We start from the raw sequence: 15,789 nt of genomic DNA on the forward strand, positions 1-15,789 counted from the left end.
GATGCGGCGTGCGACAATGAAGAGGAGGAGGAAGAATCGTCTTCGGATGAGAAAGATGAATCGGAGGAAGAGGAGGACGGAGACGAGGATGAGTCATGATTGTTGAGATGTGCCATTCGTTTGTGTGAACTTGTCATGAACTTCGTTCGGATTTTGAACTTGGTTGGATGATGTTGTGGGCATGAATTTGAACTTTTATGTCATGAACTTTGTTTGAATTTATGTCTTTGTTTTCATGTTTTTGTTTTCATGTTTCAAACATCATCAACTCCAAAACTCAACATATGACAAGCGCCGGCTGCTCGCGCGCGCTGCAGTTTAGCGCGTCTGCTGGACCGGCTCGCGCGCGCTAAACTTTGCAGCGGCCGCTGGAGCAAGCGCATCGCGCCGCGCAAAAACAGGCAATCCGCGCGCTGCAAAAGGTTTTTTAGCGCGCCGCGCGTAGCACAGCTGTTGGAGATGCTCTCAGATGGTGGTTGTACTATCCAAACATTTATGAGATTGCAAAATGCAGATATATATATACGGAGTAGTCAGAAATTCTGACTTCCAAAAAGCACAAGCATGCAAGAGAATCTACCTACGTCGTACTACTATTTCACTTTCACTACGCGCTCGACGATTGTGACGAGATCACCAGCTCTCCTGTATTCACCAGCAAACTACGCACTCGCCGCCGGCCAGCCTAGGGTGCGTGGACACTCTCGCCGTAGCCGCCGGCTGGCAGCTTCTAGAGAAGCTTCATCTGGTCGTAAGCCACCAGCCCAATGGCCGCCGCCGGCACCGCCTTGACGTACGCGATCCCCAGCCCGGCGTACAGCCGCCGCACGCCCTCCTCCCGCGCGATGGCACGGATGCCCTGCAGCACGCCACCGGTTGCCAGTCCGAGCTGCATCCGTCGCCGCACCACGCCCAGCGGGTACGTCGCCGTGCTGGCCAGCTGCGCCGCTGCCACCCCGCACGCCAGCTGCGCGTCCGCGCGCCCGTCGTACCCCTCGGGGAGCCGCCGCTTGAGCCACTCGTACGCGCCGAACTTGATCCCTGCCCTGGGCAGCGCGCGCGCCAGCGCCGGGCACGCGCCGCGGTACAGCCCGCGCACGCCGCCACCCTCCGCGTACGCGGCCCGGAGGACGCCGTGCACGCTCGTGCACGCGCCGTCGCCCGAGGCGAGCCGCGCGCGGGCGAGGTCGAGCGGGTACGTCGCGAGCAGCGCGGTGCCGCCGGCGGCCGAGCCGGCGAGGAGGTCCACGGCCGACGACGACGGGGCGGCCGTGGCGGCGAGGAGCCAGCCCCTGTACCGCTCGTAGGCGGCGAAGTGCAGCGCCTTGGACGGGAACACGCGCAGCGCGTTGGCGCCGTTGCCGCGGTAGAGCCCCGCGACACCTTCCCGGCGGTAGATCCCGACGAGCGTCCGGACGGCGCCGACGCCCCCGGGTTCGCCGCCCGTTCGGCGGAGGAGCTTCACGCGGCCGAGCGAGGCCACGGCCGTCTTGGCCAGCACGCCCGCGACGCCGCCGGCCAGCATCTCCCTGGCGGAGGCCGGCGTCGAGGCGACCGCGGTGTCGAACATTACACCGCTCCTCGCGGCCATGCCGCTGGTTCTGGTGCCCGCACGCGTCGGCGTCGGGTCGGCCATCGCTCCTGGACCAGCAACGTACGTTGATGTTCGGTTTGCGCCATCGGTTGGTTCTGTGGTGCCGTACGTGTAGATCGTTTGATCCCGGCGACTCGTCGGAATCAGAGTTCATCACGATCTTTTGTGAAAGAGTTTGATTACGGTACGAAATTTGGGTTGCAAAAAAATAAAGGAGGTATAAGATATTGTGAACTTGAGAGGAAGATCGGAAGAAAAAGTGCCCTCACGCAGGATCGAACTACGGACCTTCAGTTTACAAGACTGACGCTCTACCACTGAGCTATAAGGGCTGTTTTGATTCATTTTAGTATACATCGGTTAAAATAATCAATTGTCAACGCCATTTTGTATTAATTTAGTCATTAGTTAATAAAATGTATACAATCACAAAACAAACAAGCCCTTATAGCTCAGTGGTAGAGCGTCAGTCTTGTAAACTGAAGGTCCGTAGTTCGATCCTGCGTGAGGGCAGTTTTTTCTTATCTGTTGCTACTTCCTACGTATTCCCTCCGTTCGAACTAAAACCATAACATTAACTGATTATGAATAGCTGAACAAGAAAATTTCTTCCATATGTTTGTCACCTTTCCGCATCTTTTTTTTTAGCTGCACCTTTCCGCACTTTGATCAAACATAAACTTGGCAAGATGTATATATAAACCTCAGCACAGATCTTCGAGACTTGTACAATTATCGTGATTAATTTTCCCAGAATCTATTGGTTGTTTAAAGCATCTACACTATCTTGGTTTTGGCCTTACTGGTCAACCAAGTTAACTTTGCCTTCTGCAAGTGCTTGATTTGGGTATTCATGAGAATATATGTTTCTCCTTTAGCGAATACTCCCTCTGTTTTTAAATATTTGTCTTTTTAGAGATTTCGAATGAACTACCACATACGAATGTATATAGACATATTTTAGAGTGTACATTCACTCATTTTGCTCAGTATGTAGTCACTTGTGTTGAAATCTCTAGAAAGACAAATATTAGGAACGGAGGGAGTACATGATTAAGCTCATCTAACATGCGTGGCTCAAGATTCGAGTTTCTCCCTTGTTTCCATCCAATATGGAGCACCTCAGATCAACTCTACTCATAGCCAAAACAAATTCCAAAATGCCACCCCAAAACTGAACTCCCCAAAAATCATGGTTACGGGGAGTCGGGGAGGGTGGTTTCTAATTGATGCCCAAAACATTAACCCCAAAAGCACATCTTGAAAAGCTATTCCCCTATTTTGTCCATACACTTCATAATTAAACTTGACTTCCAACTTCATAAGTTAAGGTACATAATTTAACAGAGCTCAAATAAAAGTTAAGACTAAGATAAACATAACTAAAACCTAATTGAACATCACAAAAGTCAAGCCTTCATAGTTCATACCATGGCACACAACTATATGCAAAAACTTAAAACTGTTTCACCTACTAGGCCTCATCGTCAGATGAAATATCGATGAAATCTTCAGCGGACACTAGTATCTCATGTGTTGCCTCGTCGACAACAATGTCCTCTTGCAGCTCCTCCCAAGCATGCATGGTCGTGGGCTATCTGGTGCCTCGTACGCGGCTCGGTGCTTGCAGTAGGTGAGCTCTTTTACGAGACCTTTATTGCGTGGCGCTCGCTGGTAGCGTGTTGCTCATGGGCCACACGCTCTCGGTGATAATAGGCATGGGAGGCCTCGATTGCACGGTGCTTCTCGATGTCACGTTGCTTGCGGAGGACGAGCTATGCACAATAGTCTTTGGCAGAGGTGAATATGGCAATGCTCTCCTCCTCTAGCTTATGCTTGAGTTGCTCATATTAGGTGAGAGGGGGTCGAACTCAGGTCCTCGTTGTTGAGCTCTATGATGGGAGAATCGCGACAGAGATCGACAACGCCTGCGCACACAACATTGGTACAGTGGAGATGTGGCACACCATCATCAGCAGGCTCATTAAGCAGGGATGGTTTCGATATGGGGGCAACTCTGGATAGATGCAGAGGAGGCAGAAAAATCAACGGCGGTGGAATCGCAAATGACGGTTGGGAGCCATGAAAATTCATATAGATACCCTTATTGGATTTGGTGTTTAATGATAAACCAAGTGAGGGGGCTAACATTCTTAAGTTTATTTCAAGAAAATAGTCATCATGTTTTGAGTGAATATCAATTGTGACTGACCACTACCTCCAACTTTTCAAGATGTTGTTTAAAGTCAAAGTCCTAAAAATAATCCACTTCAGCTACTCAACTCCTATGTTTTCTTAAGCCCCGGCACCACCTTGTGTTTCCTACCCAGTAATATTGAGCCCGTATGGAGTGAACTAACCCTTTCCAGCAACCCCATTTTTCCAGCGTCAGAACTGCCGCTTAATTTGTTCTGGCACTGTCGGGCCATGTTTCTTGAAACCTTTCCTTTTGCGTTCTGGCATCACCGAGCATAACTATTTTCACGGCACTTCTGAGCACTTATGAGATACTTTTGCATCGAGTTGCAACATGGGTCGGTACTCCTGGGTAAATCCTTCATGTACTTTCCAGCATAGTTTTCAATTGATAACTACGTTGTTTACTATGGTACTATAGAGACGTTGTTTTACATGGTACTTCTGAGTCAGTTATATCCGGTAGAAAAGACCCACCTTTTTGTCGTCTGAAACATCCGCTCTACTTTACCCCGGTACTTCTGGGTGTCGTGTTCTCAGTGAGGATTTTGGTACATGTTTTGTCCGTTCAATATTTTGAGCGTGTCTAGTAGTTCCGAGATATATTTCTATGGTACTTCTAGGATAGTTACTTCTTTAAGATAATGGCTAGATTTCTGTCGAGCTCTATATATAGACTTGCATACCCCTTCCTTGTGGCAAAATAACCAGTCATTTCACTCCATTTGAATTGCGACTTTTTTCAAGTCTAGACAGTCTCAAGGCAAGAAGAGAAGAAAAGAAGTTCTTGGGTGATTCCATGAACACTTTCATGATTCTTTAAAGGCCAAGCTCATGTATTTTTTTTCTTAAACACCTACACCTAGTGTTCCTATCTTCTTACAACATTTGTATGATTTGTGAGAGAAATACTTTGAGGAGTTGTACGAAGTGACTTTGCTTTGCTTGTTACTTTTGGGTTCTTGAGAAGTACTTTGTTTAAGTATCTTTTGTGGAGTTGTACCAAGTGACTTTGCTTTTTTTGTTACTTTTGAAGGGTGTGCATCTTCTAGACGGTTAGGGGTCAATTGATAGCCTTCAACCATCATATTGTTAAGGAATCAAGGGAGGTCGGGAGATTACTTTCTCTGTGCAAAGAACTACCCCGAGTGAGGCTTATTTAAGCCATGGTGGAGCATGTTGGTTCTGCTTGGTGGGGTATAGGTGCCTTTTGCGCATCAATTAGACCGGGTTAAAGGAAAAAAACACCTTTTTGGGCTGGACACGTTTGGCTATCAATTAGAGCTGCTCTCACCATGACGGTTGGCAATTTGATGATATCAAGGAGTTTGAATGTCTTTTGATGAATCCCTTCTCCTTTGAGTTTTCAAGGCGTCACGTTTACCCTTGACTCATGGTTGAGGTGTGATAACCCCATAGGGAGCGGAGCAAAGACATTGGCATTCATGTGAGTGATGAATCCATTTGCTTCCTTTTGTAACAACGGACATTGGATTCAATTTTTTCTATGGTTTGTATTAATAATAACCGTAGAACCTATTTCCGTAGGCCTTTCTTTTTCTTTCTCGGGCCTTTGGGATTTTATTGGGACTGCGGGGCAATTTGTCTGCACGTGCTATGCGTATTTCGGGGGACGTGATGGTGTGTGATTTCTATGTGCCCCTGTGATTTTTGTGGAGATGCAGTTCTTATCACCCTCTCCGCATGTCCAGTTTCCTATGAAAGACTCTTTACACCTCATGAACCCCGCCGCCCACCGCCGTGTATATAAAATGCTTTGCCTCCTTTTCACTAAGGGGCCTCACCTCATCTCTAGAGCTCACCCCTACGTCACTCCATGCTTCCATTGTCATGGGCTGATGCGTCAGTGCCCTCGACCTCGAGCCCGCCCAACCAATCGACGGCTCGACCTCATGCCCACCCAGGCTGTCGGCGCCCCGCTATCTCCGGCCCTTCCAATATCATATGTTTGTCGGCCACTGTTCACCGCCGGCACACCTCTCTCTCCCATCCTCCGCCACACTTCAGGCCTCCCCGTTGTCCCTTCCTTCCCCACAAACACTCCGCGGAAGCCGCTCTTGGACCGGCTCCTCGTAAGTGCAACAATGAAACACCGGTGCCGCCTGTCTTCTATGGGTAATGCATGACGATGAGCACTGGATTCACTTTATGTTTCTTGAGCTGTGAGTCAAATTTGGATGTGGATTTCTTGAGACATGGTACATTGTATGTTGTCAAAAACATTCAGGATTTTTTAATCATCGTTAAAGGTGTTAATCAGTCATCTTAGTAAATCAGTGCATCCAATATGCCCCCTACATCCAGGCCTCCGCACTCCAGAAATTTACAAAACCCATGCTCCAAACTAAGTAAATACTCCATGGCCCCATGCTCCTGAATGAGATGGAGTACACGGCATGTCGGATCAATTCCATGCTTCTGTTCAATGCCATCGCCAGGTCATCACCGCCCACCCTACTCCGGATGAGATGGAGTCGCCGGCCGGCCTGCGGATAGACCAGCGATCGACGGTACCAGTTTACAAGAGAGAGTTCACATGAACCAATTGTCATGACTCGGCTACAGCTACTCTCTGGCCCTGGCCATTTGCTTCCCTTCTCTTCTGCTATCACACAAATAAATCTCATCTTAGTACAGCAGCAAGCAGAGTAACAAAAGTAACACGAGTCAACTAGACCGCAAGAAAACGCCATGGAGGCGCAGAAAGAAAGTGGCACCTCGGTGGAAATCGAAGACTTCCTAGAAGTTGAGAACTGGCTGAACATCTCCCTCAAGCTCCTCCTATCCTCCTCCGAGGTCGATGGCCTAGCCTCTGAAGCAACATACATGAGAGTTCCCCTGGTGATAAGAGGCAGCTCTTGCGGGATATCGCCACTACCATCTCCGGGTTGGCGTCGCACGGCCTCCTTGGCAGCTTCCAGCCCAGCGTCTGTGAGTATAGCTTTTAGATCAGCACCGCTGAACCCTTCCGTCATTGATGCCAGAAGTTCCAGATCGGCATTGCTTGCCAGAGGAAGCTGAAACAATGCCCACAGTTCTGCCACCGGTCAGAATGACAATCCTTGCCAAATTTTGTTCTCATAGGGCGTATTTCCAATTATGTAAACAGGAGCATATATGTCACCACCCAACCCACAGAGGTAGATCTCAAGTTTATTTTCATCATGTTGAACGGAAAAGCAAATTGAACACACCATGTCATACCTATAAAGTGATAAGAGAAGTAACTTTCCACAAGAATTTTACCTCCTTGGAGAGCACCCTGAGAATGTCCAGACGCTCATTCCTTTGCGGAAAGTCGCAAAATACAAGCCGATCAAATCTTCCAGGTCGTAATAGTGCAGCATCAATTTCGCGCGGCTTGCTGTATTTGCAAGGAATAACCAAAATTATTCTTCACAGGCATGTGTGATTTCTATAGCAGAATTTGAGTCAAGGGGAAAGAATGGAAGCAAAGGTAGCCAGAAGCAATTTCCTAATCAACACGTGAGAGAATCAATATGGCTCTTTACTTGGGGAAGTTACTTCTATTTGAAAATGAATGGGGTACTTAGCAAAGTACGCACTTTATGCCCCTATTGACCAGAAATTCATGAATTGGATCAAACCTTCCACAGGAGCAGTATTTTGGTATCATGGTGCTATTTTAGAAGGTTAGATAGTAATAGTATAGACTCAAGAAAACCTGCCGAATCCTGCCTGCTGGTAAATGACTTCTTTTTTTTCTTTCTAAAAATTATTTTGGAGGGTCTAAATTTGTTTCTTTTTTACTGGTAGCAGATAATGCATCTGTTACCCTTTGCAGTAACTTACTTGGTGGCAGCAAATACAAATACTCCTGTCAGAGCTTCTACACCATCTAATTCCGTCAAAAACTGCACAAATGGTACAAAAGTAATTCAAGTAAGCAATCACATTGTTTCAAACCAATTAGGTAACATGAATGTTATTAAGAAGCAGGAGCCTCCGTTGATTTTACCTGGTTGACAACACGGTCAGTAACTTGTGTACCATGTTTTCCTCGCTGTGGTACAAGAGATTCGAATTCGTCAAAGAAAAGTAAACAAGGTGCTGCAGCAGCTGCCTTTGCAAACGTATCACGAACCTATGCATAAAAAACTTAAAATCAGAACCCAATTATACATTGTTTAGTTTTTAGAATGCTTTTTATCTTTTACTGATTTACAGCTTATGGTTGACTACGGATGTGTAACTATGCAACATACTATGGAAGGTAAACCTCTAATGGATCGTGAAATGCTAGTAGTGGCAGAGCAAAAGGAATGATAAATCGTTTGACTCTTTTGCTTCTGTAAACTAATTAGGCCACTGCAATCCTGCCCGTTGATTCAGAAAAAGAAAATCAAATTCAGAATGATGGTTCCTCACATATTGCTCAGTAGAACCAATGTACATATTCATCAATTCTGGCCCCTTGATTGGAATGAACCGTAAAGAATACGCAGCAGCTACAGATTTCACAACATGGGTTTTGCCACAGCCTGTTGGGCCATACAGGAGGATGTTCGATCGCAGCCTTACAGGAGCCCCAGCAAAAAACTTTGGATATTTTAGTGGCAATTCAATAGTCTGCAATGAAGAATGAGAAAAGGTAAGCAGGAAGCTCCTGAGCAACACACACACGGAATATTTCATTCTCTCTGTTCATAAAACTTTGAGTTTGATGAGACAATCCTCCAACATTTGGAATTATTATGTGTGCATACCTCTTTAATAACATTTACAACTTCGGAAAGTCCTCCGACATCTTCCCATCCATTGCTAATCTCAGGCGAAAATTTACTAATATCACGCATCGCAACAGGAGAAAAGTTCCTCATGGCTTTCAGGAAGTCTTCCTCCACCAGATTTACAGTAGAAGACCCAAGCAAACGATCCGAAGCAGCAAGCACAGCCTTATCAACCAAAATTTCCTACAATACAGGAATACATAAGGCATGATCAAAACTAAAAAATACAAGCAAAAAAGAATAAAAAATAACCCTGAGCACAAGTGTAGAACAAAACAGAAGCATGCTCCTGTTATGTCTTTGCTCCATCAGGTCTATGATGTGAACTTGAAAGCTTAGCCAGGTTCCAACCGTTTGGACATATTTCTATGGTACCATACAAAGTTTTACGCAGTAACTAATACACCCAAAAGATTAAGTTGCTGAAAAACAAGTAACCAAATTTGATTTTTTTTCTTATGACAGACTCCAAATGCCAAAACATCCCAAGCGAGAAATAAGTGACTCTTCATAAAAAATCTTAACATGAAATGCATCATTATGGAAAAATAAGATTACCAAATCATATGCATCATAACCATCACATTTCGAAGCAATGTTGCTGATGATTTCCGCAGAACATAGTAAGTGAAGCTTGACAATTGTCTGCCTCAGTATCTCTATACGAGCAGGCACAGACAAACCAGGAACTTGGACATGAAGATCAAATCTCCCTGCAATAAAGATTAGAGTGGTCACAATTTTTCATAAAGGGTTTTTTAAACGACTAGAATCTCTCCCTATATTGCTGATCTGCAAGCAGCATAATGACTGCATTTTCCATGGCACTCATGGTGGAGATCAAGAAAGTATGCAGGCTTTGGAGGTTGGCGGGCCCAGCACCGTTAGACAGGTTGTTCAAATGTGAGATAGAAAGATAGCTGCTCTTAGGTGGGCAGTAGGTTAGGGGTCAACTTATATCTTGTATTTGTTAAACTACTGTCTTAAGTTGTCATGCCTACAGGCAACTTGCTGTGTTTACAATTCGTCTAATGAATGAAATGATCTCCAGTGGGAAATAAAGGATATACAGATTTCCTGTGTATTCTCAAAGAAGATGATTGAGCTTTAAGATCAGAGAAATAGGTAAGGGATAAAAACCTGAGGAAGTCAACTCTTGAGGAAGACACTTAAGTGACTTAGCTGAAGCCAGAAATGCAACAGGTCCATACCCACACATGCCATGACTTTTATCCTAACCAGAGCATGGAGACACGTTAGTGAAAAAAAAACATACAATATAATGACAAGTGTTATTGTATCCAATGGAAATTTAGGTGTCCCTGGAGCTGATGGGTGTTTCCTCACAGAAACTAAATAGATAATGAGAGTGTGAAACTTCGGGACAGACTTACTCTGTACTCATCTAGCATGTCTATCAAATATTTCACAATAGCACTAGAATTGGACGACTGAGATTTTAGGTTGTCCGGGGAGAATGAAATTAGACTGTCCAGATCATCGAATATTACAACTGAAGGGGGGTGAACAATAGCTTCATAGATATAGTCTGCAATTTGCTGAAGCTGCTTCTTATTCTTCTCAGTAGCTAGCTTTGAGCAGTCTACATAAACCCTACATATGAAAAAACAAGCACATATTAATACTATGTAAAGAAATATTTAGTGCTATGGAAGCATATTTATTTAAAACTCAAATGACGCCCTAACTCAGGTTCACCACAGCTTCGAAAACAAAATCAGTTTAAACAAAATATTTGGCTTAACATGTTTTATTCATCAGCACATAAGCACTCAATCCATTTGCCCAAAAGTAAAACAATTTTGCAAAAGAAACAGAGCAACTTCAAAGCAATAGAAGGCCTGAATTTTTTTGACTGAATTACACTCAGCATTACTTCATTGCCAACTACTCAACTTATTTTGATAACTCGAAACCATCTGGCGCTTCCTATCAACACTATGAAATACTACGCCATTATTTTTCTCCCATAAAAGAAAATGAAAAACTTAACCAACAGTATACCATGCTTTGCTCCATGAGAATACACTTCAACTTCAAAAATATGAGTAAAAGAAGAAAAGGAAGGTCACTTTATGATGATCTATAACTTAGGTAACTGCACTTAGCCAACTATGAGCGCATTCCAACAACTTGGCACTTGGCAGTCAAAGGTCAAAAACATAATCAACCAAGTAGGACAAATTGGCAACTAATTTGCTTACACATGAGCCAGAATTTCTTTATGCTCTTCAAAGTGTCTTGCAACAGCTTTGCATAAGGTTGTTTTCCCAGAACCCTGAAATGAGACAAAAGTAACAAATAAAAGAGTAGTACGGAAGAACAGGAAGAAATGAGGACATTTCAGAAGAACCCTAGTGCAAAATAGATATTTGAACCAGATTCATATAAGATTTCAATTAATCTTAAGAGGTAAGAACGTGTGCTTACTGGAGGGCCATATACAAGAACATTTCCTGGATAGGGACACTTTATTCTACTCAATAATTTTAGAGATGCTGAAGACAAAAGGACACTTAACCCTACAGAGAAGTGCATCAAGATTCAGTCAAATGATGGATACTGTTAGTAGCATAATGGTCATCAGGGGCATGAATTATGACATATAAAAGGTTGGACGCAAGTCTAAAAAAGGATTTACTTTTTTCTATATCAGAAAATTCGTTCTCCAGCCAACTTAAAGAAGAAAGACCTCTGTCAAAGAATTTCCTTGCTCGTTCCATTGTTGAATCAAGGGATGTAGCCTTATTCAACTCCAACTTCTGAAGAGCCTGCTCAAAGTTATCAATACCATACTCAGTTGCCGTGACAAGTTCATTTTTCTTGTGCTTAACACCAAAATCAGAGGTAGTCGTCAAGAGGTAAATGAGGTCAACAGGACTGCCTCTTGATTGATCAATCACTTGAAAGTGAAGTAATGTTTCAGACGGCAGAAGCACTGTGTTTAGTTCAGGTTGGGCAATGTGAGAGGAGATTCCCTTTAGCTGCCCAATAAGCCATGATCTAATGAAAGACCTCTCCTGTTTCAATTTAACACTTTCTTCCCAATTTGCAGCTGCAGTAATATCATTGAACCCACGCGACATGCTGATGTTATCATCCGTGAGAGGATCATCAGCTAAAGATATCTCACCCAGCGTTGGGAAAATATCCTGTTCTTGACAGTCTAATTCACTGTTATCATCAGAATTTCTCTCCGGCATCTTAAAGTGGAGTGGACGAATTGTTATTGCCGGTGTATTCTTATTTACAGCGGGTGAGAATCTCTGCACATAAACCCCTACAAATAAACTTCATTCGTTAGCACATTTCTACTAAAATAAAGTTTAGAAATGCCAGTAGAGTGTTCTGCTAAATTGTGTTGTTAATTTGTCTGCTTATTTTCATTTATGTTGCACACAGAAATACCATTTGACTTGTATTGCAGCAATATTGTAGGGTAAAGCAGTTTTTACTGCTTGTACAAACTCTTTCGGCCTTTTAACTAAAAATTAAGGTCTTTGAGAGTGGTGCTTACTTTTCTTTTGCAATTATGGAGTGCACAGAACACAACACACCTTACTAACGAAATCATAACCAAAACAAAAGAAGTAAACCAATGAAAAGACAATTTTGATCAAAAAAATACAACTGCATCACTTACCTCATAAATCACAGATATATCCATTATATAATTAAAAAGAGATTGGAAAATAGATATCAGGATTTAAAATAAACTTATATGAATGAATACTGTTCTCCATTTCTTGATTTTTGTACTAAACCGATGAAACAGAGGATGGATTCGAGAAGGATAATATGCCTCACAAATATAGTTATAACATTATATTTTATTTAGAAAAAACAGAAACAAGAAAATAAATATCAACCTATTTAAATAAAACAGTAGACGTATCGGGAAATCATAATCTGCTACACATATTAAATGATCATTATGTTCTACAAAAAAGAATGGGTGTAGCACATTATGTCAGGATCTGAAAGATACTTACATGAATGAGCACATGTTCCAATGTAACAGCGGATGGATTGAGGAAGCATAATATGCTCTTTAGCAACAGAATCTGATAATATGATGTGGACGACAATGTGACTATTCCTCTTCATACCAGGCACTGAACCCTTGATCTGCTGATCAGAACCTTTTCCACTTTCTGTACTATCCTTTGGAGAGAATTTAGGGGTGATACTCACCAACTGAAGATTACCGAGAGACAATTTTACAGCAGTATCTGGGTGAATCTGTACAGCGTATGTAACAAACACACCCAGTTGAATTCCGTTATATTCAAATCGATCTACATATTTCCCTCCTGCTTCCTGAACACGGAGGAGTGCCTTTTTATGGGGCTGTGCTTTGAGTAAATCTTGTTTAGGGGCACACTCGATAGAATTTGCATCGCCTTTTCGTTTCTTTGGTGCAACAGCAACTTCGGTTCCAGGAACAAGTTGAACTAAGAAAACAAAATAGGGAACAAAAAGGTTAACATGCATTAAAAATGATGGATAATTAGTTGATTGGACTCACCTATTGAGTTACTAGGTGATGCTGAAATAACAAGAAATTCCACAACATTATCGCCGTGCAACCATAAGGGAAATTTCATACCATCATAAACAATACCAACCTACATTAAAAACCAAAAGTGGCCATCAAGCATAAAAAAGTTAAGAAGAAAAAAAACGAGAGCTTTAGATGCGGATATATGGGCAGCCTACAACTTATGATTTTTTACATAGGATGCTTCACATGTAAAACTAGACTAGCCTGATTCGTGAAAAACTAATAAAAAACATGCTTCCATGTATGTAATATTTCGTACGTAAGTTTGCAATGGCATCATAACTTTTTTTTTTTGAGGAACAGAACTAATAAATTTCGTCGATTTATCACTATAGAACTTTTTATGGAGCAATACCGTCGAGCAGCAATCTAAATGTTCATCTTGCCTTCCTCCAAAGAAATGTTCATTAGTATTTTATCGTAATGCTGATTTGGTGATAATTGAATGGTTAAGATGCGCCGACCAATATGCTGTTACCTGTTTCAAAATGGCCTCTTCTGCCAACTCTGAGTTAAGCTCCAATACTTCCCAGTCCTCCTCACTTATTGGCTCCACAGATACAAATTTGGCTTTTGGCAACGCAGAAACAGCACTCAGTGATGCTATCGTATTGTCAGGTAGCGAAATGCATGCAGCAAATTGTTGGGAAACCTAGAAATAAGAATGTGCGTGAACATTGCTGGCAATTCAGAATTTCAGATTCTTTACCATCCATGAAATTCGATTTTCTGGGATTTGCATGCTTTGCACAAATAACAAGCAAACACCAAAACCGTTCGATGTGAAGATGATAAATATATACAGTACCAAATACCTTCGAATTCTGAACCATTCATATTTGAAAAATTCAGCCACTTGTCAAAATATAAACTAACATGCAGCATCGTCAGTTCAGCAACTACCAGATTACCAGTTTGTGAGTTTGATTGATGAAAGGATTTCTGAAGCTTGCATCTCTTCTCACGATTTTAATTTAGGGAGAGTGAATTTCAAGCTCCACTAGGAATCACAGCTGAACTGTACTCAAAACTTTCCATCCTCTCTGGGCACTACGTGCGTGCGATGGGAGGAAGGAGGCGCATTAAAGGTGGCGGCTTTCAGTTTACCTCGACGGCATCTGGGGAGGCGGAGGCGGAGACGGCGCCTGCCCAGGCGAGACGCCAGCGCGCCCCGTCGGGGCCGCGCAGCTCGAGGGCGAGGACCGCGGGGAGGGAGCCGCCGGCGGCGGTGCGCTCGAGGGCTTGGATGACGGGGAGGGGGAGCGCGACGAAGCAGCTCCGGACGCCGGGCACCGTGCGCACCACCACCTCCATGGACGATGCAACCCCTGCCTGCTCGATCAGCGGAGGCCGGCGACGTACGGAACGGAACGCGCGGTAGACGGGCCGGTGGATGCTCGGAGCTACTGTGCGTGGGACTTCCGTATTGTGGGCTGCGCCTCAGCGCCTGTACGCATTATGCTGCACCTGGCCTCTCGTATTGTACTGGTATTCCATTCCATCGGACGGAGTTTTTGCCTCTCCTATGTCTCCTTTTCAGGACGTTTGCTGGAGGGCAGGGCAAAACGCAGCAGCTTTTCTTTCTTCCTCCCGAAGACAGAAAAAGCGATCTCACCTCCGCAGTCAGGAGACTCGCCTCCGCCGCCGGAGGCCGGCGGCTCCCCTCCATCGACGACTTCGGTTGTCAGCGATGAGGGGGTCATCGGATCCACGTGTATGGATCGTTTTTAGACTCTGGTAATTTAGGTTTTTAGACTGTTTATCGTCTTTGCTTCGGCGGTGATGATGGCGGCGCTGTATAAAGTTTCTTCAAATCCTACTCCGACGTGGTCCTATGATTGAGGATGGATTTGAAAGTTCAAGCAAGGATGATGCGGTGGCAGGCATTCTCGTGATGGACCTGTGTCCTCGGGCTCCATTGTTGGACGGTGTTTGCTGCAGTCCATCGGCGGCATCTGAAAATTAGTTTGATTGTGTGCTGGTTGATGGTTTGTGGCTGACACATATGGTTTCCTTCTCCGGCCTCTTAGTCATGAGGGCGGGGGGGGGGGGGGGGGGGGGGGGGGGGGGGGGGCAGGTTTGATTGCAGCCTAGGTTCCTGTCCCCGCCAGATTCTTTCAAACGGATTCACCTTTGGTAAGCTACTTTGAAGGTCTGAAAAGTTGCATATCAGCGATGGAGCCGCGTCGAGCTTAGGTGATGAGCTGATCCGTTGTTTGTTTGTTTTTTCCTTTGGTGGCATTGATGATGTTGTCCGAGGCAAGTCATGGGGCGTTGGAGAGTCAAGCTCAACGGTGTTGTCGGTCTTGATTGTAATTTTCTTTCTTGGTTGATGTTTCTTTGTGCAAAGACTAGAGTTCTGTTGTCTTTCAGTTTTGTCAGGTTGGTATCTATATGACTTGTATTTTGACCTTTTTTATACACTACAAAAAAATACAATTTCGTGATGATACGTGTTTGTCACAGTAGGTCACGTTTTCTGTCATGCATGTACATCCATGACAATTTTGTGACAGAATCAAGATAGTCATACATGTGCTGTCATAGAAGTGTTCCTTGACATTACCAAAATTATCATCACGGAAGTATCCACTTCCATGACGATAAATTGCGCGTCACAGAAGTGCTTTCGTCAAGGGTGA

General features: G+C 44.1%; 1 protein-coding gene and 2 non-coding genes across 4 annotated transcripts; 1 reads left to right on the forward strand and 2 right to left on the reverse strand.

Moving 5' to 3' along the window:
• Nucleotides 1–1,854: 1,854 nt before the first annotated feature.
• On the reverse strand, nt 1,855–1,926 carry TRNAT-UGU (transfer RNA threonine (anticodon UGU)). Its single transcript has one exon. It is a non-coding gene; the product is annotated as a tRNA-Thr (tRNA).
• A 109-nt stretch (nt 1,927–2,035) lies between these two features.
• TRNAT-UGU (transfer RNA threonine (anticodon UGU)) lies at nt 2,036–2,107 on the forward strand. Its single transcript has one exon. It is a non-coding gene; the product is annotated as a tRNA-Thr (tRNA).
• Nucleotides 2,108–6,017: 3,910 nt separating this feature from the next.
• LOC123125155 (peroxisome biogenesis protein 1) lies at nt 6,018–14,730 on the reverse strand. Of its 2 annotated transcripts, none has more exons than XM_044545683.1 (17): nt 14,255–14,730; nt 13,626–13,799; nt 13,112–13,211; nt 12,576–13,037; nt 11,225–11,863; nt 11,014–11,105; nt 10,788–10,861; nt 9,957–10,176; nt 9,703–9,796; nt 9,121–9,275; nt 8,539–8,745; nt 8,201–8,401; nt 7,791–7,916; nt 7,625–7,686; nt 7,058–7,175; nt 6,529–6,828; nt 6,018–6,416 (listed from the first exon to the last, which is right to left on the reverse strand). In XM_044545683.1, the coding sequence occupies exons 1-17, from the start codon at nt 14,459–14,461 to the stop codon at nt 6,360–6,362; spliced, it is 3,288 nt and encodes a 1,095-aa protein (XP_044401618.1). In that variant the 5' UTR covers nt 14,462–14,730; the 3' UTR covers nt 6,018–6,359. The 2 variants fall into 2 exon arrangements, with proteins under 2 accessions (XP_044401618.1, XP_044401619.1); XM_044545684.1 differs by having other exon boundaries at nt 6,018–6,413; nt 14,255–14,729.
• Nucleotides 14,731–15,789: the final 1,059 nt, after the last annotated feature.

Source organism: Triticum aestivum, chromosome 5D (genome assembly GCF_018294505.1).
Source record: "Triticum aestivum cultivar Chinese Spring chromosome 5D, IWGSC CS RefSeq v2.1, whole genome shotgun sequence".
Taxonomy (NCBI): domain Eukaryota; kingdom Viridiplantae; phylum Streptophyta; class Magnoliopsida; order Poales; family Poaceae; genus Triticum; species Triticum aestivum.